The sequence below is a fragment of the Alligator sinensis genome, unplaced genomic scaffold, assembly GCF_000455745.1.
Source record: "Alligator sinensis unplaced genomic scaffold, ASM45574v1 scaffold882_1, whole genome shotgun sequence".
In the NCBI taxonomy this organism is placed as follows: domain Eukaryota; kingdom Metazoa; phylum Chordata; order Crocodylia; family Alligatoridae; genus Alligator; species Alligator sinensis.
In genome coordinates, this window is record NW_005842500.1 from 369815 (window position 1) to 397294 (window position 27480).

Here is a 27480-nt window from a genome sequence, read left to right on the forward strand (position 1 = left end):
TGGGTCTCTTCCAGGCTGGGTAAGTACTCCAACCCCTAGCTGAGCTGCACACAGGGAGCTCTGCCCTCCAGACTTGTCCCATTTGCCTATTATTTCCTTAGCTGTTATTCATAAATGTTTAGAGATGCCACAACTCTTGTGTTTTCACTCATAATGCAGTGCAGACTTCTCTGTGCTGGCCTGGCTCCTGCGATAAGTGTAGCTGCTGTGGCTGGGACTTTCTGCTAGCTTCTGTGGCTGGTTTGTTGCCCTGTTGAGCTCTATGCTGGCACAGCTGCCCCGTCCCTGTACCTGAACTAGCTGACTTACAGGTCAGTCAGAGATATATCCATGCTACTGCAGGTTCAGCAATGACTGCAAAGACGGCAGACCCTGAACTCTTAAATTGAATGCTGTTTGTAAAAAAGATCAGTAGGGCTGGGGTGGGGAGGAGGGGCAGGGGAGTGAGTTGTCACATCCATGAACTTGCTGCACTTTGATTGCCAAAGCACCACCAACAAGGCTAGGGAGTTTGGGCTTCTACTGTTGCTGACATTTGGAAGTATTTTCCTGGTCGCTCCCCAGACAGACTCTTGGAGCTCCGCTTTGTTCCTCCAGAGTTCCTTCGCACCTTCTTCCAGTGTCCATAAGGTGGAGACACACCACCACAAAGGTCCAGGAGTTCATTTCCCAGGCAATTATTTTTGTTGGTATACATCTGAGTTATTCTTGCAAATTCAACCAAGTTCAACAATTTCTCTTCATGTCTGGGCACTTTGTTCAGCTGAGATGCTCACTCCCTTCAATACCTCTCTTCTTCTTACGCCATATAATTCAGAGACTGTGGGGCAGAGATTTCAGCAGTATGCTCCATTGCTCCCTCCCCCTGCATCTGAAGTGTCTGAGCTGCAGGAAGGCATGAGCCCACAGCACATCCCTCTCCTGCTCCTTACAGTGCCCTGATGGGGCAGCACTGGCAGGAAGAGTGGTTCAACAAGGACAAGTGCAAAGTCCTGCACTTAGGATGGAAGAATCCCATGCACCAATACAAGCTGGGGGCTGACTGGATGGGCAGCAGCTCTGCAGAAAAGGCCCTGGGGGTTACAGTGGACAATAAGCTGAATATGAGCCAGCAGTGTGCCCATGTTGCAAAGAAGGCTAATAGCATACTGGGATGCATGGTAGGCGTGTTGCCAGTAGTTCAAAGGAAGTGATTATTCCTCTCTATCAACACTGGTGAGGCCATATCTGGAGTACCGTGTCCAGTTTTGGGTCCCCCACTACACAAAGGATGTGGAGAAATTGGAGAGTCCAGCGGAGGGCAACAAAAGTCGTGAGGGGGCGGGGGGACATGATTTATGTGGAGAGGCTGAGGGAACTGGGTTTATTTAGTCTAGAGAAGAGAAGACTGAGAGGGAATTTAATAGCAGCCTTCAACTACCTACCTGAAGAGAGGTTCAAAAGAGGATGGAGCTAGACTGCTCTGTGGTGGCAGATGACAGAAAAGGAACAACAATCTCAAATTGCAGCAAGGGAAGTTTAGGTTACATACTAGGAAGAATTTTCTCACTAGCAGGGTAGTAAAACACTGGAATAGGCTACCCAGAGACATAGGTGACACATAGGGGGAGTACAAGGGGGCATGTGCCCCCTCTTGAGATTGGCCACCGCTGACACTGCTGCCGGCATCTGTGGGTGATCCCCACTCACCACTTGCCCACGCTGCCGCCACTGCTGACACCACCACTGGCATCTATGGGTGGTCCCTGTTTGCCGCTGACTACGAATGGTGCCCCACCCCAGTCTTGGGAGGCACCAGTCATTCATGCCCAGAAAGGTTCTGGAATATCCATCCTTGGAGGTTTTCAAGACCCAACTAGACAAAACTTTGGCTGGGATGATCTAGTTGGGGATGGCCCTGCTTTGAGCATGGGGTAAGACTAGATGACCTCCAGAGGTCCCTTCCCTTCCAACCCTAATTTTCTATGATTCTATGACCCCAGGGCAGTGGTGGCCAGGTGTTGGTATCATGGCAGTGGCATAGGGAAGTTCCATCTCTCAGAGCGATGTGCTCGGGATCTCTGCACACTCAGATAGTGTCTCTGTAATGATTAACATTGTGTCATGGTTTCCAGCTTTTCTGATTGGTCCTGAAGGCAGGACATTTTGTCCCTGTTTTAAAAGGACCTGTAGTGGCTCTGAGCCTGGTCCTATAGTGCATTTGCAGAAATCTGGCCCTTGGTACAAGTCAGTAGTGTGCAACTGTCATACCTGCCCAGAGCATGGGCCTCTATTGCCTGGTCTTAATCTCATGGCCAGGTCTACTTCAGTCAATCTGTAAAATGGGAATCTACCATGCCTTCTACATCTCAGGCTGACTCATTTAAACTAACAGGGTTGTGGTATGCAAATGAGAAAGAGGAGCAGAGCACGTAACCTAGTTGTGATGTCACAATGAACACCACTGTGTCACTCTTGTCTACTCTCTGCCTGACCAGTGATTGCCAGGTCTAGACAGGTCAGGCAAAATACCTAGACAACCTCTGGCCTCTCTCCCATCATCACCCCACCCCCTGTCCTTCTAGCCCAGGGGTGGGCAAGTAGTTTGGCTGGAGGGCTGGTTAGTGAGTTTTGGTGAGCTGTTGAGGGCTGCAAGGGTAATCCTACCTCTTGACAGGTATTCTGCCCCCTGGTTGTCATCTTGGGACCAGAAGTCCTGCTTGACTTGTGCTTGCAGGGAAGCAGTGAGGAAGGCCAAAGCAGAAACAGAACTCAGGCTGGCAACAGAGATTAAAGGTAACAACAAGTCCTTCTTTAAGTACATAGGGAGCAAGAAGGCGGCACAGGGTAACATAGGGCTGCTACAGGATGCTACAGGGCAACTCGTAACAGATAGGATGAACAAAGCTGAGCTCTTAAACGATTTCTTTGCATCTGTGTTCCTGGAAATGGATACACACACACCTCCCAATGAGACTTTACTCTGGTGTGAGAGAGATACCAATCCACCAATGGTCAGTGCTGACTTAGTGAAAGGGCACTTGGAGAGGTTGGACATATTTAAGTCAGCAGGCCCTGATGATCTTCACCCAAGGGTACTAAAGGAATTGGCTGGGATCATAGTGAAAAAACTGGTGCAACTGTTTGAGTGCTCATGGCACTCAGGACATGTTTCAGAGGACTGGAAAAGGGCCAATGCGGTCCCTATTTTCAAGAAGGGGAGGAAGGAGGACCCGGGTAATTATAGGCCAGTTAGCCTCACCTCTATTCTTGTTAAGACATTAGGAAAAATCATTAAGGATCACATTTGCAGGGGGCCAGCGGGTAACACAATGCTGAGGGGCAACCAGCATGGGTTTATAGCAGTCAGATTCTGCCTGACTAGCCTGGTTTCTTTTTATGACCAGGTCAAAAAGTGCTTAGATGCAGGAACAGAAGTAGATGTTATTTACTTGGATTTTAAAAAGGCTTTTGACACACTGTCACACCCAATTCTTATAAATAAACTAAGTAGCTGCAACGTGGATTTTTTCAGTCAGGCGGGTAGAAAACTGGCTCATGGGATTCACCCAGAGAGTGGTGGTGGATAGGTCAGTTTCTACCTGGAGGGATGTGGGCAGTGGTATCCCCCAAGGCTCTGTCCTTGGACTTGTGCGGTTCAGTATCTTCATCAGTGATTTGGATAAGGGTGTAGAAAGCACTCTGTCCAGATTTGCAGACGACACCAAACTATGGGGTATAGTAAAAACACACTAGAGGGTAGGGAGGAAATTCAGGAGGATTGGAATAGACTGAGGAATTGGGTGGATCATAATAGGATGCAATTTAACAAAGTGAAGTACAAGGTGCTGCACCTGGGGAGAAAGAATCACCAACACACCTATAGACTGGGAAGTACCATTCTAAGTAGCACAGCAGCGGAAAGGGATCTCAGAGTCATTGTCGGCACAAAAATGAGCATGAGTCGCCAATGTGATGCGGTAATAAGGAAGGCTAACTGCACTCTTTCTTGCATTAGTAGGTGCATCATGAGCAGGTGTGAGGGTTGCCAAAATGTGGAATGGGTTTCCAAGGGAGGTTGTGCTTTCCCCTACCTTGGAGGCGTTTAAAAGGAGATTAGACAAGCACCTGGCTGGGGTTACATGACCCCAGTGCTCTTTCCTGCCCAGAGCAGGGGGTTGGACTTGATGATCTAATATGTCCCTTTCAACACTAGAAATCTGTGAAATCTACCACTACCCCGCCCTCACCCACTGCCACTGCCACACTTCCCATGCTGCTTCCCTAGCTTCCCGCCCACATGCAGCCGACCCTCCTCTCCCCTCTGTCCACTTGCTGCATCCACTTTCCACCCCCACCACTCACCGCTGTTGCTGCCACCACCACAAGCCTTATACCCACTTCTCCTTTCGACCACTGCTTCCCTACCTGCGGGGCCAGGATCAGGGCTGTCCTGCAGGTGAGGGTGGGAGTGCAGTGTGTGCTGCCCCCAGAGGAGTGAGGGGGTGCTTGGGCTCAGGGGCAGCCCAGGGCTAGGCTGGATCCAGTAAACTGGTAGGCACCCACCTGCAGGCTGGATGAAATTGCCTGGTGGGCTGGATCCAGTCCATGGGCCATATTTTGCCCTCCCCTGTTCTAGCCCATGTCCTGCCCTCCCCCAGTCTCCTCGTACACTATTCCCAGGGGGTTTCAGTACCTGACTGCAAAGGAGACAGGCCCAGGCAGCGTTACTTGTAGAAAGATCTGCAGGGATGGGATGGAGAAGAGGGCAGGGATGCAGGTTATCAGATCCATGAACTTGTAGCACTGCTGGGCTGATTTCCAAAGTAATGAGTCTGAAAAGTGTGGGTTGGTGGAGACAACACCACTGATGTCCAGTGTCTCATTTCACAGCAGATTCATTCTGTTAATTCACTTGACTGGTAATAATTTGCCCAGTTTCAGCAATTGCTCTTTGTACTCAAATCCAAGACAACTTTGAAGTTAAGATGACCCCTGCCCCTTGGAATTTCTATGCATGGAAAATTATATATTTGTTATAATTTTCCATGTATAGAAACTAACGATTGGAACATCAGCTTAAATTTGTCCCTCCCAACACTGTGGGAGAGGCAGAGGATCAGACCTCACCACCTTACCTCCCTGCCACTTGTCCTGCTCATGTCTGTGCCCCCAGCACCTGCCCTCCAATACTTACCCCTGCAACTTGCCTCCCCCACCCCACCTGAACCCATCTACCTACTGCCCTCACTTACTCTGTGGCAGCTCTGGCCTGGCCTCCAGCAGTGGCGGCAGTAGCAGTTGGGGCCAGAGCCTCAGCACCTCCCCTGCTGCTATGCCAGGGGTGGGCAAAATGCGACTCAGCCATGCAGGGGGGGTGGAGAGGAAGCCCCTGCCACGTGGTTCCCCCCCAGCTGCTCTTTTTGGGGAGGGGGGGGGGGGGGGGGGGGGGCTGGGCCTGTGCAGCAGGGGAGGGGCATGCCGGGCAGCGAAGCAGGATGGTTCCTGCTTGGCTGGGCTGGGCTGCCCTTGGCAATGTCCAGCATGGTGGGAGGCATATGCTAACACCCCCACCTTCTAGCCTAAGCCAGTGAAGGCATCTTGCCTCTCCATACTGAAGGGCAAACATATGTATCCCATCCATGCAGCTTAGACAAATTGACATAGATTGGACCAATTCTGCCTTGGGGTTTTTGAATATCTGTTCTTAGCCTAAAAATCAAGGATTTAGCACAGACAATGATTTCACGGTCCATTATCATCTACCAGATACTCACTAATCTCTGCACTTAGCCAAGATCATTCAGGAGAGTCGCTCTCTCCTGTTATCTGATAATTTCTCTTATATCCGGGTTTATATTTGCATATTGAGTTTTAGCTTTTGTTTTACCACATTACTCTTGACACTGCTATATTAAGTGAAAACAAACTCTTATAAAAGAGGAGCTCTACATACCACACCAAAAGATGTCTTATTTATCTGTTTTTCAACAAAGTTTTTTTTTTTTAACCTCAAAACACTGTCCTCTAGCTCTGTAAATTGAGATTTCAAAATCATAATTTTATTATAATCTGAATAGAAGTGATATTTAAAAAGCGGAAAAATGACTATACAAAGAATTTATAGAACATTCATTTACATACTGGATTTTTTGTTGACGTTTTTTCTTTTTACTCTTTAACGAAAAAGTTAAAAATATTCACGAATAGGTAAGGCAGAGAATGAAACATCAGAATTTTAATGATACTGTTGGATACATGGGAACCATTTAATTAAAACATGGTTTATAGCAGTTCTGTAGTTTAACACTGTAAGATTATAGCAGTACATTTAACAAGCAGATTAACAGGACGCTGGCTAAATACATGTGACAACTTGCTGGCATTATTTATGAGGCTGCATATACATATCTACCAAAATCCTTGGAAAGAAAGTGCTGCGATAACTAATTAGTCTTGTATTTGCCATGAACGGAAGTTCTGTGAATGCACTTTTAGATATATACTACACTATTGTATATACTGTACTATTTTGTGTGTTTTAAAAATTGTTTCTCAGGAAAACAAAGCATTTGGTAACATACTATAAAAAGGAATGCATATTAGAAACACCCTCTTAGTAATCATGGCAACTTTCTCCTCCTCAAAAGCCTGCAGTACCAGGATTCCTTGCCCAGCACCAACAGTGGTGCACTCTTGATCCTTGGCTCCCTGTTGCTGCTGAATTTGTTAGGCCTTTATAATGCACAAGGAATTAAGAATAAAACCCCAGATGGCCATAGCTACTTACTGAAAATCAAACTTCTTACCTTCAGCCCAGAGAAACATGCCTTAGTGGTCAACACCAAGTTGGCCTAATTCAAGAGACATGTACGCTTTAATGTGCATTAGCCTATTTTAATGCACATTAAAGCATTACTTTATAAACAGTGCTATTTACTTAATGAACATTAAGCATCACTTAAAAAGCATGCTCTTTAGTTAATGCGCATTAAGACAGGCTAATGTGCATTTCCCGATCTCACAATGGAAGTACTACACTTAATGAGCATTAACTAAAACACATTAATGCACATGTAGACATGCCCACTCATATCTAACTTAACTCCTAGAGACACAGATAGGATTTGAAGTTGCCATGGGCACATTCTGATATGTTCACTGGGTAAGTTTCACTGCAGGCATGATGCCCATGATCTTCCTATTGAAGGACTTAAACCTGGACTCTCATGGACATTTCTGTGGAAGGTCTGACAGCTGGGCAATGGACTGATTTAGACTCCTGGCTCATGAGGATGCTAATTCACCAAATCAAACCACGAGAGACAGGGGCAATCAGAGCCTAGTAGAAGTTTAGCTACTCTAATGGAAGCAACCAGAATTCCTATCTGGGCAATTTGCCCTGATGTTTTTGACAGGGATCAAATTTATTAAAACACCCTAAAAATATCATCCACAGCCTGAATACATTCTTTTTACATGGCATATAAACATAATTAGATTAATGAAACTTTGATAAAAGAATAAAGGGATCAGGTACACATCAGAGGCACTTGTCTTTGCTGCTTCAACGGTAGCTATGCTTTGGACTGCTTAATCTTTCTATTTACATATAGTGCCGCAATTCTGTGCACGGTCCCTGTGCCATGTTCCCATGGCTCTTCTAATTCTTAAAAAATCCTTGATGCCCTTATGAAAAATCAGAAGAACAATCATATAGGAACAAATCAGGGTAGAACAGATGCAGGTAGGTAATTTTACTTATTTACTATATGATTTTCCCATTCCTTGTGATGAGTCTGACTGTGTTAGCCTCTAAACTAGGACAGGTATCAGTCAGCCTAATGTCTCATGCAGTTCTGCATGCAGAAACTTGCTCAATTTTATACCTCAGGTCATGAATATATTGATTCCTGGGTGCCTTATTACTTCTAATACCTAATTCTGGGCCTGATCTTGTTCCCTTTGGAGTACATTTATATTTTACTATGGACTTCAAATGGAGCCTCTCTCTTACTGGGGTTATCCCAAGTAACCTGCCATAGTCTGTAGTACTTTACCCATCATGAAGGCCAACTACAGTCTGAGTAAAACTCAGGTACCTAGAATGTTTATCCCTTTATAAATATACCTGGGCACTCTACACTGGGTTATAAAATCATATGAAATACTTCTGACAGATTTTCAAATAATGACATGAAAGCTCTTAGAAATGGGGTAAGGTAACACAATATATTTTTCCCTTTAGATATCTTGACTCAAGAAAGTATTTAAAAATTCAGCTATAAAACTTAAATACAGTCCATTAAGAAAAAAGAAAATGAAAAAAAAAGAAAAAATGTGCTGGAAGAATGACTGTAAGTAACTACGGGGCGGGGCAGCTTATGTCATAGTCAAAACATTAGTTCTGGAAGGACGGGAGATGGGACATGGTTTAACACTGTAAGACAAGACTTAGAATATGAAACTCTACTCACTACAGCAAAGCACATGCAACATGCTATATTTAGGCAAAATAGTATTAGGAAGGCCAAGCAGAACAATGGCACTATTATAAGAATATTCATATAGTATATTGAGATCTGAGGTCTACTATAAATAATCTGGCACCAGCAAAAATATATAAATTATACAAAATCATTTTCTTCTTTGCTTTTCCCTCATTTTTATCCTGCAATTATTAAAATAGAGATCTTCCCTGCTTACCTTTTTGTATAAAAATAATAATAATAAAAAAAAAAATCCAGTCATGGAATACTTTTCTGCACAACCTTTTTTTGGTCAGCTCCTCTGCTTTAAAATTACACATGCTAAAAAACTCAGCTTTCCTCACACACAAACTACTGAGCCATCTGCCCTGAAAATGCCATGCCTCTGCACCCTTAGAAGAAATTACCCTGCACTAACCTGCATCTAACATACATCCTGCACCTTCTAACTTCAGCTCCCACTATTACTGTATAAAGATGAAGGGAAGAGCAAATGGTCCTTCACAGACCCCCATTCTCTTAAGAACATCTGTTTGCATGGGCCATAGCTACCATTGATGCAATTGTGGCAAGCGTATAAGAGAACATATGTGGTTCTAACATTTTTTCAGCATAAAAGTAGAATGATCTGATGAGTGGGGGCAAATGCCTTTTTTTGAGAAAAGAAAATACATTAAAATCCCTTTGCTGGAAAGTCGTCTACATTTAATTTAGATGTGGGCTACATGACTTTCGGTGATACTCAACTTGTTCAGTTTGCAACTCTGCCTTTGATATAAACACCCAATGTTTTGATAGATCAGAAATGTCTTCAAAGAAAGGAGCATGCTCTCTGTGCTGTTAGCGAGACAGAACTGTCCTCTGCTTTCCTTCAGTGGAAGGTGTAGCAGCTGAGGAGTGGTTAGGGTCAGATGATGTAGCTGCATATTCCCAAATATGGTTTTACCCCTGTATCGCCTTCGCTGGAGCCAGCAAAGAGCTCTGGACTGCAGGCCGGGAAGGCTTCAAATCTTCTTCTGGGAACCAATCATAACCTTTGACACAAAGTTCACAATGGCGCTGGCGGGCTGTTCTGGATCATGCTCTGCAAACAGGTGGCACACATTGTCTGTGGGACTGCCTTGCTTCTTTGCCACAAATCCAAACACTCTGCAGTGGGCAAAACGAAAGTATGTTAGCGAACAGTCAGACAGACAGATGGCAACAAGTTTGCTTTGGAAGCAGAAAAAAATACTGCTTGAAGAAGAAAAGGCTTTCAAGGCAGTGTGGTCTGGTGGGGAGAACATCAAATGGGACTTGGGTTCTATTTTATTTCTGCTTTGCCAGCGGTCTGCTGTATGAAGCTAAGCAAGTCACTTCACCTCTCTGTGCCTCAGTTTCCTCACCCAAAAATGCTGGGATAAGGGTACTGGCCTCTTATGTCACGAAGTCTAAGTTCTACTGATGGAAATGTGTTAAGTAATTCTGGCTGACCAAAATAAATAATCAGTCACACATGACCTAGATTAATTTATTGGAGATCATGTTGTTTGGTGGACCGGGCAGAGGACTGAGGGTCAAATGAGCTTGTGCCTATTTCTGGTACCACCACTGCCTCACTCTTTAGGCACACTCAAGGCACTTATCCCTACAACTGAAAAAGCACAGGCTAATTCTGTGCAGGTTTTGGGTGTCCATCTTGGCACAACTGGTGACTACTTCTCAGAGTAGCTGAGCACCTAGAATTCAGATGAAGTCAACAGACTTGTTATATTGGACTCAGACACTACTTTCACCTCTTAGCAGCTGTTTTGCTGACAAGTAAGAAAACAGTTAGTTTAGAAGATACCCTGAAAATAAAAGCCTCTATGCTAGAGTCCATATGACTAATCCCATTTTTAGAAAAGGGAAATATTGGTGTCACTTTAGTTAAAGACAAGAGAGCTGACAGTCTTCAAACTTACCATCGTCTTAGAAAAAATAACACCAAGTTTCTCTCTATAATACCTGTACAAAGTGCTTCAAACCAGGCTAGAAAGGACTATCTCTAGTGTATTTCTGCCCTGGTTGCTTCAATCCTTGGTCTCACTAACTTGTTGACAAGAAACACTAAATGTGGGGTGGTGTGAGATGACATTGCAACAACGTGCAGTGCTACCTGTTAATACACAATAGACATACTTTAGACATGCAGATGAGAACCACTCTCAACTTACTTTGCTGAAAGGCCATCTTTCATCCACCTTGTTGTGTGCAGAGGGGGAATAACAAGAGGCGGAAAAACAAAGAATACATTAGCTCTTGTAGATCAACAACATCAATATCACAAAATAACAGTAAGTGTTCGTCTTCCTTACTTTCTGTCCTGTGGATCCAAAGCACAAAAAATAACAGTAGTGACAGGATAATGCCTCCGGAAAAAGAGTCTGTTGGGGGAAAATAAAATAAGTTTTAGGCATTCCTAAGATTTTAAAAGGTTTCAGAAATAGAGATGACACCAGCAACCAGACATCCAAGAACTTCACTCCCATTTAGATAGTAAAAAGGGGACAGATTTTCAAAGGACTTCAAGCGTTGTCTGAATAGGAGCTGCTGGGTGCTTCTGGGAATCCAGCTCCATAGATAATGACATTCCCAATCTAGGGGTAAATTCTGCAATGCACTGTTTCTTGGTAGGTTCTGAGGCCCTGAGCATCTCCGTATTCAGGAGCAGTTAGGTGCCAGTGCCTTCTAGAAAACAAGCAGCAGCTTGGAAGACTAGGGCCTCACTGAAAAAAATAAGGCCTTTTGTTATGACTGTAGCCAGGTATAGCTGTTACATTTCTACTGGGAGAATCACCAACCCCCTGGTAGAAATGACAAGTATACAAACATTCATTCAATTTTTTCTGGCAGAAACATGCGCCTTTTGGGAGAAGATCTTCCATACATCACCCTGGAAGATTTCCCTTGCAAGAGAGTTTTTCTTGCATTAAAGAATGCCTGTACACTTCCTTCCCAGTCTGATCTGGGAGGGGAGGGGAGCAGCAGGGACTTCATGGGGCATGCACTTGGGGAGGGAAGCAGTGGGATAATGATCCCTGCCTCTTCCTCAGACCAGGAACTGGGTACCAGGTCTGGGTAACAGGTAGGTGCTTTGCCTGGGAGCTCTTCCTGGGGCTGCAGCCACAGAAGGAAGCTTGGCCAGCAGCCGAAGTATGGCTCCGGCCAGACAGGCTCTAGTTTTGGCTGGTACATGCTGCTGCCACGTGTGCCGCACTGCTTTTTTTAGCGTGGGTTTTTTGGACTCTGGGATCCAGTAGCAGCATTCAAAATTTTTTAAAAATTTCCTCTGCTAGAAACGAATACTTATTCAAGGCCTGAATTTATCAAGCAAAACAGTATGTGAGGACCAACTCATTTAAATGCTTTGCAAATAAAAAGTAATGAAATAAGAGAACTGAATAGCTGCATCTTTGTAAAATCAGCAGCCATATTTTTTTGCTCCTGCTTTAACATACATGCACTGTCAGACGTGAGTTTCAGGGACAGGACGTCCCACCAAACTGAGAAGAATGAATATGTGCTCAGAGTACTAATGTAAAGATAATGGCTCACAAGAAATAGAACAGAAAACTTGCTTCCAAAGTAAGGCAGAGCACCAAGATTCTCAAAATCCTATGTCCAAAGTTGGACACCTAAACAGAGGTGACTTTAGTGGGAGATGTAAGCACTTGGGAACCTCTGAGAAATCACACACATTATGGATTTAAGTTTAAGCATTTATTTACTGAAAATTTTGGCTTGAGGTTTACCTCTTTAGATTCAGACCTATCTCAAGGGGTTGCAGAGCCATGGAAACCAAGGTGTTTCATGTGCGTTTTGAAATCTAAAGACCCTCACAGTCTTTAGTAGAGAGCAAATGGAATTTAATTGTTAAGAAAGCAGCTTGCCAGCATGAGGCACACCAAAGCAGTGTCCTAAACACTGGCAGAGGAGAGTCTGCTTACACCAACATTGCTCAGCAATGGCTGAGACACACTAGAGAACACAGCCCATTTCAGTAAGTATGGTGGATGGCAAAAGCTGTCCTGAGCACTGGAATTACCTCCTGTTCTCTGAAAATAATACTGTAGGACTGCTATCATTTGGAGAGGAGAGGTAATGTTTGGAGAAAGTGGTGGTAGCTCAAGATTTGCTTTCCACTACTGTAGAGAGTGCATGCTATGGGTTGGATCTGCTGTTATCATTTAGACCAAGGATAACTGCACTACTGTGTCTGAGCTACAAGTAGACTGCAGTGCTGAATAGGGCTAGACATAGTTACTCCACAGCAGCTTTATTAGTGTAGAAGCGTCAGACCAGAGTCAGAATCGGACTTCACTCACTTTCTTTGATTGTCCGTCAGCGTGATCCCTTGGGCAGACACCTTGAAATGGACCACAGTAGAGATGGGAGGAGGATCTTGTATCAACATCATGCTCAGGGCTTTTTGCACTGCCTGGTAGCCTGTAAGAGACTCCATTTCCACAGAATTCAGGTACCAGACATTGCATGCTGGAAAGAACAAGGGAAAGGCTTCAGGAGTTATCTTTGTCTTTGCTTATAAGGCTCCTGCTTGATTCTCTCTGGGATTCCTGCCTAGTTTCAGGGTTATTTCATTAGCTTCTCCTTACACTTGTCATGTTCCACTTTAGCTTTTGTTTTTTTAATCTACATTGTACAGTCTTGGGGCAGAGGCATCTGGCATTTTGATGATATGTCTTTACAGTACCCACAATACAACAGTGCCCTTCACTTGCAGGTACCTTTGAAATCCAAATGACAGACAACAAAAACAGCATTGAGAAAGGGCACTCCTAGGACTGACTACAGCAAAAATGTGACCGTGGGAGGGGAAGTCAGCATTCCACATTGAAACTCAATTACTGCAGCTAATATAGAAATACCAGGGTTCACAGTTTTGCAGTGTCAGTTCATGGATAGTCATGCTTTCAAGTTATATCTGAAGTGCATTCAGTCAAAGGAAACGATTCACTTGTTTGGCAAGACAACAAGAACATTTTCTCCCTACAAAGAAATTAGGATTATTATGTAGTTCTACTTCTTTAGTGATTTACGTATTCAGTAGTTTCCATGCGAACAGCAACTTCAAGAAGAATGGAATAACTATTTCTGATCTTGTACATCCCTTTTTTAAAATGGGGTCTAATTCAGAGTTTGTCTGTTTTGGGGAGTTCAATGACAGTCCTAAGGGGACATGAAGTCATAGAGAATTAGGGCTGGAAGGGACCTCCAGGGGTCATCTAGGCCACCCCCCTGCCTGAGGTAAAATAATCTTTATCCAAACTATCCTATACAACCATAATCTAATCTAAACCAGGGGTGGGCAAAATACAGCCTGCCAACTGACTGGATCCAGTCCACGGTTGCCCCCATGGTGCTATGCATGGGCCAAGCCACAGTCGCTTCAGCCAAGGCAGCTGGGTCCCGAATAGTGCGTGCAGCTTCTGTCAAGGCTGTTCCTGGTGTTGCTCTGCTCCACTCACCCTCCAGCAGGAGCCGCCTGGCTGAAGCTTCCCCCCCCACCACCTGCCTAGAGCACTGCATCAGGGGCAGGAGTGGGAGAAGGGCCTGCTGCTAGAGGTGAGGGGAGCAGAGCAGCACCCAGGCGGCTGCAGCTGCACTAGGAACAGCTCTGCTGGAAGCTGCATGCACTGGCTGGGGCCTGAGCTGGCAGGGCTGTTTTGCTTTGCTTGCCTCTTCCTACTGTTTCTGCCCTTACTGCACTGCTCTGAGCCAGGCAAGCTTCAGCCAGGCAGTTCCTGTCTCACTGCATGGAGCTCTTGCTTCAGCTCCCAGCTGCCTTCCAACCACTCTTCGAGACAGGAGGAGCTGCCTGGTAGAAGCTTTCCCCCCGCCACCCACCCAGAGGGGCTCAGCAATGGCAGGAGCAGGAGGGGAGGCCACATTTGGAGGTGAGAGAAGCACAACAGTCCTGCCAGCCCAGGCCCCGCTGTAGTAAAAAGACGTTAGCCCCCATAATTTTGCAGTAATGCTTGAGCAACAACCATATGATAGAAGTGTCTTATGACCATTGTATGACCCTCTTGTGTAAAGATCAGGAGGTCTAATGTCCAAGCTGTGGTCTGTGGTTCTTACTGCTTGCCTTGCCTTTTGAAATTATCTCTGTCCAGTGCCTTAAGGTTACGTTAAGACAGGCAGTTACTAAAGTTTAACTAACTTTGTTGAAATTGCTCTTTTCTTCTGAGCATGCTGCAATTCTACCTTTGAGTGTGCACGTACTAACCCTGATAAGTCACATTAACCAATAACTAGTTAAGTACAGCCTACAAGATCAGACGTCACAATTAGGAACTGGTACTGCAGCCAATAAACTTCTAGTACGTCAAGACTCTGTTGAATGTAAGCTATAAAAATGTAATTCCAGGCCAGACTCATGGTCTGCCCTGATTTGAGCTCTCTGCTCCCTGGTCGAACTGTTTGCAAACAATAAACCTAAATGGATCCAGCCTGTATGTGTGACTCTCTCCTTGAGGGTAATTGAACAAGCCTCCAGGGGAACGAAACTAGTCGTTTTGGCAACACCGCCAGCATACACAGCTTCCAGCAGGGATGTTCCTGCAGCCAGCTGGGTGCTGCTCTATTCCCCTCACCTCCAGCAGCAGTTCCTCCTCTCGCTCCTGCCCCTGCTATGCTGATTTCTGCAGGCAGGCGGGGGAAGCATGAGCCAGGCGGCTCCTACTGGAGGCAAGGGGAACAGAGCAGCACCTTGCTGGCTGCAGCTGCACTGGGAATGGGGGGGAGGGAGGGTGCTGGCCCAGCTCATGACAGCTCATCAAAACTCCCTACAAGCCCCTTATGCCCAAATACTTGCCCACCCTGATCTGAACTCTACATAAGACTACCATCAACCCTGAACCAGCATAGACCTAACACCCTAACCTGCCGCAGGTAAAGCAGAGGAACCACAACAGCCAATGTCCTGCTCCTATAAAATGTTGTCAATATATGCTCAAGAGGTCTATATCTATAATTCCAGTACAACTGTAATAAAACCACGAAGTTCTGACTTATAGTCATCTACTCCATTTGTATTTCATAGGACATTAGCCATTTTCAATACATCCATATTATCTGTGGCCCACAGGGTTTTAAACCTTCTATAAGGTAGATAATTTATCTCTGGCACCTGAAACCTGACCGCCCATACAGAACTAGAATGTGTGTTAGGACCCCAATCCAGCAAGCTACTTAAGAGAACAAGTCATTTTCTTTACGTTAGAGGCACACATAATTACTATGCTGAATCAGAGCCCACAGTTTAGATAATCCCACATAGTTTCTGTATATAGATAAAGAAACTCTGAAATTGCAAAGCTTGTTTAGTCCTATGGTACAAGTCCAATCAACACCCATTTCACAGGATAAACACAAGCCAATGGTTAACTCAGCTGTTAGCAAAATTTGTTTCTTGGTAGAAATATTTATATAGGTATCTGTACTAAACCTGATAATTATGTTAGTGTGCATTAATTAGCATCGTTAAAGCACTGCCTCAAATATGCTTTTATTAGACCAACTAAATAGTTAGAAAATTTTTTCTTTGCAAGCTTTCAGGTTTAAAAACCCTTCATCAGGCTGAGGAAGCATCTGCAGTTGGTGTGGTCTCTTCCTGGATGGAATGAAGAGCACACACCAACTGCAGATGCTTCCTCAGCCTGACAAAGGGTTTTTAAACCCAAAACCTTGCAAAGAAAAAATGTTCCAGCTATTTAGTTGGTCTAATAAAAGATATCAGATTTACCCAAAGAACCTTGTCTGCCTATGTCCTTAGACGAACACAGCTACAACCTACGCCATTGCCTCCCTCCTTAAGAAATCAGAAAATTACCAGCTGTGCTTTACACATGGCTCCCCTGTAATTTGTGGAAAGACTCTTCCCTGTTTTTACAGAAGACAGACACATGGCTATGCTCTGACACTTTCAAAGTACAAACTGTTTTTAGACAGATTTAATAAATTTGCCATTCCAGAAAGAATATTGGGCACCTTTCTGTTTTTTTAAACCCAGTGGCCTCTGCTTGGACTGAAAGCTGGAATGAATTTGGTCCACAGGTAATTGTTTAAATAAAAGGATGGAATAGATGGAAAAAATGCAGTGATATGAACCAATGATCTGCTTTTAGATTTCATCTGGTTCAACTTCAGACCATGGGCTTAACCCATGACTAGATTCCCTCATTATGAGTGAAAAAAAATCCTAACCCATTTTCAGGTATTGCCTCAGTCACTTTGCTTGAATTAATTACAATGCAATTCATTCAGGCCAAGGTCTCACATGTAGCATTACACTTGCACAGGCTGCTGGCTGGAGCGTGACAAAGTTGTATCAAAGTCCACTGAGAGAACGATATGGGGCTACTCCTTTGCAACTGTCCTTCACTAAAATCTGTATGCATTTCCCTAATTTGGATAAACACAACATTTTCTCACATACAGTGTGCCCTGGAATAAGACAGACACCTTGTTTTTGAAAGGCAGAATGAAGAAAAAAAAAATGTTTCATCATAGTAAGTAACTGAGTAGCAGCCGCCGGGAAACTGAGCCTGCTTATTGTTGTCTGCTCCCTGTAGATCCTATGTGGATTTTACTTTTGCTCTGTAGGTGGCAGAAACAGTTCTTACCATATTTCTTGCATATAATGCACACTCTAATTTCCAGCAGCTGCTTTTTGGAAAACGGTGTGTGGTACGTAATAAAATATGGTAACAGACAGCCTGGTTTCTTGGAGCTTTAGGAGCATCAGAAAAGAATGTGATAGTGGCAGTGGGACATAGGATTTTTTTTCAATGAGAACAGACTAGAATTTTTAATTTAAGTGTACAATTTATGCTCTGAACTGATGCAAACAGAACTCAAATGCTAGTGATTCCATAGCATCAGTTTTGGTAGCAAGCACAAAGGAAAGATGACCATGCAATGGCACTCACCCTACAGTATAGTTTTCTTTTCTTTGGTCCGTGGCTGGTACTTTGGAGTTCCACATTCATGGTAAGGAAGAGAGCACTCTCTACTTCTCCTTTCCGATTTAGCTACAGAAATGTTAACCTAGGAGCGTATCTTTATTTTGTCTTTTTAGATTGCAGTAAGTGTACAGGGTTGTCTCATCTGATTTACCAAGCCATAGTTGTTTACATGTAAGGTCTGCTGTTTAGACAAGAAGTTGACTATCTGCTTGGAGTGACAGCTTTAATTAATACTGAACTCAGTATCAAGAATGTTTGTGTGACAGGAGAGAAAAATGTTTGAACTAAACAAAGTTAATGTGAAGTGATGCAGGCTACCAGTGTTTGAACAAGGCATTCCAAGTGGTAGGGCAAAGACACTGGATCCCCAAATGCCCTTTCCTATTTAGGTTCTAGGTCACTGTATCTAAATTAGACAATTATTTAATTTTCACATGATCTTTAAGGTGACATTTCCCACACGTAGCTGCTGCTAACAACTATTCATGGAAGAAATAAAAGAAATACAGTTATTTCTTTGCTCTAAGAAGGTTAAACATTGCCTGGACAATGAGAACCCAGCTAGATCTTGAGAATAAATGCAGGCCTTTTATGATGAGTTTATTTATGCAACTTTTTCTTTCAAATTCCTCCTCCTTGGCTCTTCCTTTAGTGGCCACAACACCCATGACTAGTAGTGGCAGACAAATGACAACACACGCGCACTTCCAGCACAGCTTGGCCAATGCTGACTATTGCCTCAGGCACACGTTCCTACTCAATTCAAAGTATCACTGCAATTTCTATAGTCAAAACAGACTGCTTCCCAATTACGCAGCAGTGCTGTTTAGCATGGTATTTTTCTGTGCCGAATGCTTTGTAACAGGTCAGATCAGCTACGCAGCACTCTGAGACAGCAGGAAAACCCTTGCACCAAGATCTTTCAATCTGTGCTTCTGCATTTGGGGAAGCTGTAAGGAAACAGGTGACTAAGGTAATACCCGGCCATCTACCACTGTGTCACTGGGCACCAAACTGAACCCAAGGTGTGACTCAGTGAAGCCTGAATGATATTCCAGTGACCAGGAAATCAGTGGGATATGAGGTTATTATAATACCTTTCTCCAGGGCAGGGACAGATCAGGAGGGGGTGAAGTGGTGTGGTCTTACCCCCTATTACACCACATCACAGGAACAGCAGCCAGGGACTTTCTCAAGTCCCTAAAACAAGTAAGAAAAAAAAACAACCCTCCACCTCTTTTCCCCTCCATGCTCAGTAGCGCATCCCTTTTCCTCCCACTCCTCAACTTGCTGCTGTCCCTGGCTGACCAAGAGGCAGGGGAACCTCCAGAGCTGCTTCTGTCCCACTCCAGCTGGGCTAAGCAGGGATCCAGACTCAGCTGGGGACAATGGCAGTGACAGGTGGGTTTCACCTCCCTGTTTGGTCCCTGAGCTGTTCCCTGCCAGCCTGGGAGCAGGCACGGGAAGGGGAACCTGCCTGCTGCCTCTGCTGCTGGCCGAGCCTGGAGACCCATGCAGCTCAGCTGGAGTGGAGAAGGAGAAGTTCTAGAGTTCCCCCTGTTCTTGGGGTCAGCTGGAATCAGCAACAGTCAGGGGCAGTGGAGAGGGGGGAAATTGGAGGGAAGGGGATGCCATGTACTGCCAAGCATGGAGGGGAAGGAACAGGGTGCTGAAGAAGTGGGAGTGGGATTTCTACCTGATTCAGGGACTTAAAAAAAAAAATCCTTGCTGCAGCTCTTGCTGCATGGTTGCTTGTCCCCATGGGGCTGGGGGGAGGCTAGGAGCAGGGGGTATATCTATTCCTGCAGAACTGGTCAGTGATCCCACACCGCCTTTACAAATTCCTGGATCATCCTGTGTCCCAAGGGTGTACCCACCGCACTGGGGGCTGAGAGAGATGGTCATGGCATAGCAGTATGCCACCTAGCTAGCTAAGGCAACCTTACTCTGACAGAGTGGCATTAGAAAATGCGACTTGGCAGAGGAGGATGGCAGCCCTTAACCAGTGTATTTCTTGGCAAGGGACTATCTCAGATGACAAGTGAAAAAGCATTTTCACATTGGCTATAAATAAAAGGTTATCACTCATGCAAGATATGCCACCTGCAGACAGCTAGATAAACCCCGCTCGTCCAGAGAACAGGACTGAACACCTGGGGTCCTTGACCACTGGCCTTTACCACTCAGCTGGTAGTGGCTGTAAAGCCCCATAGACTCTACAGATCAGCCACTAGAGGGAAAAACTGCATTGTTCCTCACTTCCACAGAGCCAGTGTAGCAGTCTGATTTACCTACTCCCCTTTTATCATCCTTACTCTTCCCTCAGCCTGCAATACACATTCAAGAACAAACAGAGTAAAATCAAACACTGGGGAACTTTACTTACCTGCACCCTGCTTTAGGAGCTCAGCTGCTGAGTTTGCTGCAGTCTGTGGAGAAGTTTCTGTTATCTCCTCCAATGGGTCTGTAAATAGAAACCACCATACACATTGATTTCTCCATCCAAGCTACAGTACCAATCTGAATGCTCAACAAAGAGTCTCATTCTTGAAATTATGACCTCATATGCTGGACAATCCTTGGCCAGAAACAGTAAGTAATTTTCTAACTGCAACGGAGCAGAGTAAAGGGCAGGAAGCCCTTACATTCTGAAATGCAGAGGGAGGGAAAGGTGGGGAGAAGGAGGAAATTGGAGGCTGAGCCCCTGACCTAGGCTCAGTCCAGGAGCCAGTCATGGGCCAACCAGGGAAGTGGGAGGGTTTTGGTGCCAGTTTTTAAAGTGCCCACACATGCTCCTATAGCATGCATGCTCCCGCCTGAGGAATATTCTTCTTCAGTGTGTCGCTGACAAGAAATCCTCTAAGATGGCCAAATATGTTTCAGTGCTGGACTGTGCAAGACAGTATCCCGCAGGGACCTTACATGCAGACAGAGGCAGACTCTTCTGTACCTCCTGCAATGTAACTCTGGATGGATCCAGGAAAACCAGCAAAGACTGGCACTTGGGAGTCCGAGACACATGTGAAGAGGAAGGATGCTGCAGAGGCTGAAGGTTAGAGCATGAAGCAAGTGACCATGTCCTCCCTGTTTAAAAGGACCACAGAAAGCAGCTTGGCAAGGTGAGAGGCAGCATTTTCCCTTGTGAAGGCTTTCACAGCGGTGAACATCCTGCTGGAGAAACTTGATCATCCAAAATTAAGGGACTACTTGAATCAAAATATGCCAAATGCCAGCAATTTTCTGCATGCCAACAAGCTTCACCAAGACTATCCCCCTGCAGTGACTACAGTGGTTGCTTCACATGTACAATCCATGAAGGCTACCTTGGCAGAGTATAGTTTCTTCTCCATTGTAGCTGATGAAGCTGACCCTCAGGATAAATATGTGCTGCACATTTTGTCTGTACTGGGGAGCTGGACCAACCAGGACCTGCTTGTGTTTCAAAGTGAACCGGTCCACCTCACATTTTTTTATTTTTCTACTGTGTCCCAAGCCATTGTGAAGGTAATTGTCAACTACAGTGTAGACTTTAACAAGATTTCAGCATTCCTGTCTGACAATGATATGTACAAGACTCTGTATATGTGCAAGACTCTCCGATGTGCTCCAGTGAATGCTTCCCAATGCTGTTCATGTCATCTGCAACGCGCATGTTCTGTTCTAGTAAGTGATATCTAGTGCATGCAGATCCCCAGTGTGGATAGCCTGGTGTCTTCTTTCAAGAAGCCTTCAAGCACTGTCCAAGTCATAAGGTTTGGTACAGGGAATCCATTGCCAGTCAAAGTGGGGACTCATATAGCACTGTGACACTGCCACCAGAGCCTGTGCTCACATGGTAGAACTCATGGTTCAATGTGGTCCGTTACCACGCTAAGCATATACAGCACTACCAGCAGTTTGTGAGTGAGGAGCTGGAAATCACACCCAGCACACAGTGGATGCACAAGCTTTCCAATCTGTTAGGGTGAGGCGACATGAAGATAAGGTTATATTAAGGAGATTCTAGCATGAACTGTTTAGTTCAAGTTTAAGTGGGTCTTATGCAGCTTTTCTTGCCATTAGAATGGGTCATACCAGCTCATATAACTGAGAGTCATTTGCTTTTTGGTATCTTTTAGGGCTTTAGAGGGAAGCTACATTCCCTTCCAGTTTATGAAGCCCATTTTAAAGGACCTCAATTACTCTTAACCCTGGATCACATGGCTGGCTGCTAAGGTTTGTCAGTAAATTACTACTGAACAGTCAAAAGCTTGTGCTTCACTAATTGGTTGTTTCTGGTGAGGATTGGCACTATCAAAATGTTCCTTAATGGGTCATATAGAAACATTTAGCAGTCTGCAAGAGGTCCACAAGAGGCACTTTGGAATCTCTTCCTTTTAAGTGTTCAACAGAACACCACAAGAATGTTTAATATTTCAACAATGCCTCTGCTACCAATTGCATCTGGGAGAATAAACACGCAATTATGAATTACGGGGCAAGAACTATATAGAAGAATATTGTTGATGTCTTAAAGTGGGTTATGCATCACCACAGTCCAAAATAGCCTCACTTAACATGTGCTCTTAATAATAATTTCTTTTGCAACATTTGGACCCCAGAAAGGCTGCTGCTTTTTCCCTCAGCTTCACATTATGGGCATCTTTCCCACATCTTTCTTAGAGGATTTGTGGTTGAACCTAGCCATACTCGGGTGTGTGATGTTAAGCCGGTGAAATATATATATTTAATAATACTGGATTGCAGTGCTAATTGCCATGAGTCATGAATGACTATTACTGGAATATCACAGTCCTAGTGTGTTCTCATCTCTAGCTTATTTGAGAGCCTCTAGCAACAGTGAAACCACTTTTATAAAAGAAACGTCCTCTCTTGTACATTCTTGTCAGAAGTAAAGTTTTGAACATATTTACCTACCTAAAGATGTATTTAGTTTGAAACAGAACCCTGGATTGTACATAGTTATTTTGTATTTTAGCAAGCTTACCTCTGTCTGGGATGAGCAGTGTGCAGGGCAATGCCAGAGGAGTAATGGAATGTTGATACACCAAAGCTGTCAAACTCCCTGTGGTTAAAAGAGCAACAAGACATGCAAGATTGGCTTCAGTGAACAAAAAGAATGTTTAAGAGTTATGTTGCTTTCAGATATTTTATGGGCTAAAAAAATGTCTTTTAAAAATATTTTCTTGGTGCCTAATCCATTTTTACAACTGCCATTTTTGGTCATTTTTAACAGATCCATTTCTGCGTCACTGTACATGCCTGATTCCATTTACGTTAACTAGCATTACAACTGCAAACCTCGCTATACTATTTGACTAAGTTTTAGTTGAAATGGAAAGATGGCAATCACAATAGTAACTAGAGAGAAGCAGGATTTGTTTGGTAACATCTTTTATTGTGGTGGGGCCAACCATTTTGGTAGGTGTGCCACAGATTAGCCCTGCACCCATCCTGAATGCCACTCCAGTTCTTTTCCTCTGCCTGATATGCTGCTCTGCATTTTGTTTCCTGCCCTACCCTGCTGCATGACACACAGATACTACCCATGCCACAGGTTGGCCGCTCCTGTTTTATTGGACTAACTATAATAGCTCAGAGATAGGTGTCAAATATAAAACGCCCTAATAATATACATATATTAGTGCATTTCATCTAGGTTTAACATAGATAGTCAGAAAGCCCGAGGCTGAATTGATTTAATCGTCACAAGTTTCTCTAAACTGCATAGCTTGAACCAATAATACAGTGAACTGATGTTCAGTTTTGAAACTGGAAAGGCAGCCAGATTCTTGCAGTGGCCTGTACCAGAAGCTGGGGGGGAGGGTGCTAGAGAATGCCTCCCAGCCTGCTGGCCACTACTGAGGGCACCCAAATGCAGCCCAGTGAGACTCATCTTTGATTTGCTGCCCAACACATGCCCCCCAAACATATTGCTCCTCCCCAGTCTGGGGCTGGCTGGATCCCTGTGCCTCAGTGGGGATTCCTGGCCCTTGGCAAGGTCCCCCAAGCCCTGCCTCTGGTGCAGAGCAGGGACTCCCCCTTCCCATCCCTCAGTATGGCCCCGAATGGGCTTGGCCCTGACCCCACAGGTGGGGGACAGGGGGGAGAGTAAGTCCCTCCAGCCCAGGGCTGGCAGGGCTCCCAGCCTCGGTGGGGGGTTCCCGACCCCAGGCAGGGATATGTCCCCCTCCTTCCCCCACAGTCCCTCTGAGGCAAGGGCAGCTGGTGGGGGGGTGGGGCTACATCACTTTTAGTCCAGCTCAGGAGTCGGGTGGCAGGGGGCTGATATGAACCATGGAGGGTGCTTTCCCTCGCCTTATGCTGTGCAGATCCAGCCTAGCGAGGCCTGGGGTCCCTTCCCCTTCCCCCTATCCCACTGTTTTGATGGGCACAGGCAGAGCCTAGGGAACAAAAGCTTTACTGCCTCAAATATTTGACCGGGGGCGGGGGGTGTACTGCTCTGCTGGAGCAGACAGCACAGACCAGGGCTGCAAGGCATCATGGGATGCTAGGGGACTGCCAGTTAACTTGAATCAGTAGGGGATCTGGGACAGAAGTTCCATAAACTGGTTTGACCTAAATCAGTTAAGTCTGATACTATATCCATCCTGTTTATTTTAAATTGGCTTTAGCTATTTTGACAGTGGTTTATGTACACTGAACTTCTGTTACAGGTTTAAACTGGTTTCTGGTCACTTAAAACTGGTTTGTGTGTAACTTCCGTCTCTAGCCCTAAAGACCATAATGCATTTTACAAATGTTAATTTGCCCATGCTTGAAATTTTGAGAGGCAGATGAGAGCAGTTGGTTAACTAACTTGCCTGATGCCACACTGAGGCAGTGAAAGAGCCAGGAAAATGCATTCAAATCATTTTGTGTTCTTAGTAGTGTAAAAAAACAGCTAGAGGAAATCTTCACTTCTAATGGCATGGTGTCTCCAGTTAAATCATTTCTCCTCTTAATGAATGCCCTAAACCTTAGTTTGCTTCAACTGTGCAGTAGGGTTCAGATTTTCAAAGCCACCTGCAGTATTGCACCCTTTGCTCTCATTAAAGTAAGTAGATCTTACTCAATCTTATGCTGTCATTACATTCTGTATTGTGGGGAGCAACCTAAATGAACATGCAGCATTGGTCAGTCTATTACTGCAGGAAGACATCAGTCTTTAATTTTAGATACTCAAAATATTAACAGATATTCCAATCAAACCTGAGTTCTGTATCAAAAAACTCATTTTGTTTAGATTATCAAAAACTTTTAAAATAGAGCCATTCCTTCAATTGCTGAGGACCCGCATTTGTTACTGCTGTGAGGGTGCTTGACCATTTGTAGATCTTGGCTCAATTGGGTCCCGTACAGCTATAAAAAGTTCCTTTGTAGAAGGTGAGGGATGGGGCAGGAAGAAATGGCTGTATAGAAAAAGAAAACAGTCAGAGGTGAACCTGGAGATGGGCAGGAGGGTCACTGTGAAGTCCTCCCACTGTAGTGAGAAGGTTAATCCCTGCTGTTGCTATGTAGACACTTCACAGGAAGGGAAGAGTTCTCAAGCCCTAAAGAATCTGTCTAATGTTTGGTCTGGCTACTTGGACTGGTTGCTGTACAGATGGTGTGTATCTCTCAAGTTAAGATGGGCCAAAAATTGGGAGCAAGTTCTCCAGCACACCAGCATGCATCAGCACAGGCCCACAGGTTAGATAGCTGTGCAATCTGAAAAGCAAAGTTCTCTGATAATCTTTAATCCTTGAACAGTGCAGAATATATGAAGGGAATGCTGCTTCTATTAGGCATACAGAAGACATACAACACACCCACAGCATTTACTAAATCAGATGACTGCTAGAGAGGAGCCTGGGAGCTCAGCTCTTTGTCACAGATTTCCTATCCACTCTTTGGCAAGTCATCTAAGTGGCCTGAGAAGCCAAGGCCCAGATTCAGCCTTTAAAACATGCAAGTGGCATCTATGCAGGTTTTAGGTGTCTAAGACACTAAATACAATGTGTATAAACCATGCATATATTCCTGTTTCCTTAGACAGAGAAAAAGCAGGCTGGCCAACTGCAGCTGAAGGCAGTGAAGGGGCAGGCCACCCACCTTTTTTCCAGCAGCCTGAGTTCCGGGCCCAACTCTCAACCTCTCGCCCAGGGCAGGTGGTTGCTCTCGTAGAAGACAAGGAGGGCTGGGTTTTGGCCCCTGCTCCCAATGCTCTCTATGCATTTTGTATTAAACAATTACTAGATAAAATGAGTGGAGTCTGCTGCCTCCTCCTCTCTTTACGCTAAAGTGAAAGCTGCTGTCTGTCCATCAGATGTAAGTTAGGTAGCCATCACTCTTCTGAATGAGCTGTATCGGTACTAGATAGAAGTGGCTGGAGAGAACAGGACAGCTACTTGCCAGTTTCTCTCCCCCTCAGGCACAACACAGCCTTTTTGGGCTGGTGGTGACAAAAACTACAGGAACTTATTAAAAATCAAAAAGAAGAAAATGAAGACATCAGGACTCTGTGTGTGAGAATATATAGAATAAAAGTGTAACAGTGGCTCTGATACTATGGTAATGTCCATACACATGCTTTAGACAAGGCCATACACATGCTTCACTCAGAGGTAAAACTGAACCAAAATCTCTGCTTTAAAATACTTTTCAACCCAAATGTTCACACATTTCACTCCAGTTTTGGTTTGGGACATCTTTGCTTGTGACATAACCTGTAATTTTTATACATACTCCTTCTAGAAAGAGCAGTCCAGCAGAGATGATGTATTTTATTACAATGGTCCAGCTTGCTTGGATTCTACCACAATACAACTTTTCTGTGGCTGTCTACTCTGAAGTCACGGTAAACAAGCTGGCTCAGGTACTGCTAGCAGTCCAGCCAAACAAAAAAAGCCAAAACCATAACTAGGACATAACTAGGTGGTTAGCCTACTGAGCTTGGTGTAACACCCAAGCTAGAGAGCTTAAAACCATGCAGACATACCTACAAATCTGTATAGAAGATCATTTGTATGATGTTTATATATTTCTATTTAATATATATTACATATATGTTTACATACATATATAACATGGAGTTTAACACAAACCATTGAGGTTCTGTTTTCTGTTATTTAGCCTGGCCTGTGTCTGATTCTTTCATAGATCTGAAGAAGGATGCTTTCTGTCTGATCTGAAGCAGGAAGTTTGTCAAAGTTCTCTCCCAATTATACATTTGGTTTAATAAAAGATATCACAAATGAACAAAAAAACAACTCCTTACCTCTTATGCACTTCCTGGACCATCATAACTATTGCAACACTCTAGCCCTACTACATTTATATGTGGGGATCTACCCAAATCACAATTGCATGAATTTTGCAAAATTGGGCAATCTCTGTGAAATCCAGGGGAGGGGGAGGGAAAAAGGCCTTAATAAAAATAAAATCTTCCCAGACGTATTGTCCGCCTGGAGGGAAGCGGGGCTGCCAGCACAAAGGCCATTGCCTCTGCTCCTCGCTGCCGATTGCTGATTAGGTGAGAGGGCTGCCTGTCATATGGCTCCACCCCTCTGCCAATCAGTGGCTGGTGCTGCAAACTGCCCATGAAATTGGTTGGCTGCCTCGTTAGACCCCTATTTATATAACAGCATTAGAATAGGTTCCACACAGGAACCATCTCTCAAGTCAGAGAATGTTTCCCTCCTATTGCATTCCACCTAACACTATAAAATAGTCTTGGTTTATTTAAAATACCCTAATTTTGTACATCCTGAGATGTACTTTACTTACCAAAATATGGCTCATTTGGGCATCCTTTCAATCGTACTCCCTTATGGGTGCACTCAATCAGAAAATGCCTTACAAGTTCATTTGACAAATCCCCAACTGTGGGAAAAACAAAACAAAACACGTGGAGTCAATGAATAAGAGATGGACTCACAAAACAAGGGGTCTTTATGATGGTGGTTTCCTTAGGACAAATGAATTCTTTATAGAAAGCAAGCAAACAGTCTACTAGTTGTGCC

General features: G+C 44.5%; 1 protein-coding gene across 1 annotated transcript in view; it reads right to left on the reverse strand.

The window, feature by feature from the left end:
• Positions 1-6197: 6197 nt before the first annotated feature.
• LOC102379220 (tensin-3) overlaps positions 6198-27480 on the reverse strand; it is a 477473-nt gene continuing 456190 nt past the window's right edge. The window contains 7 exon segments of the mRNA XM_025212996.1: positions 6198-9617; positions 10664-10690; positions 10805-10873; positions 12815-12983; positions 19863-19940; positions 22464-22541; positions 27245-27340. Coding sequence (XP_025068781.1) covers positions 9473-9617; positions 10664-10690; positions 10805-10873; positions 12815-12983; positions 19863-19940; positions 22464-22541; positions 27245-27340 — 662 coding nt within the window. The 3' untranslated portion in view covers positions 6198-9472.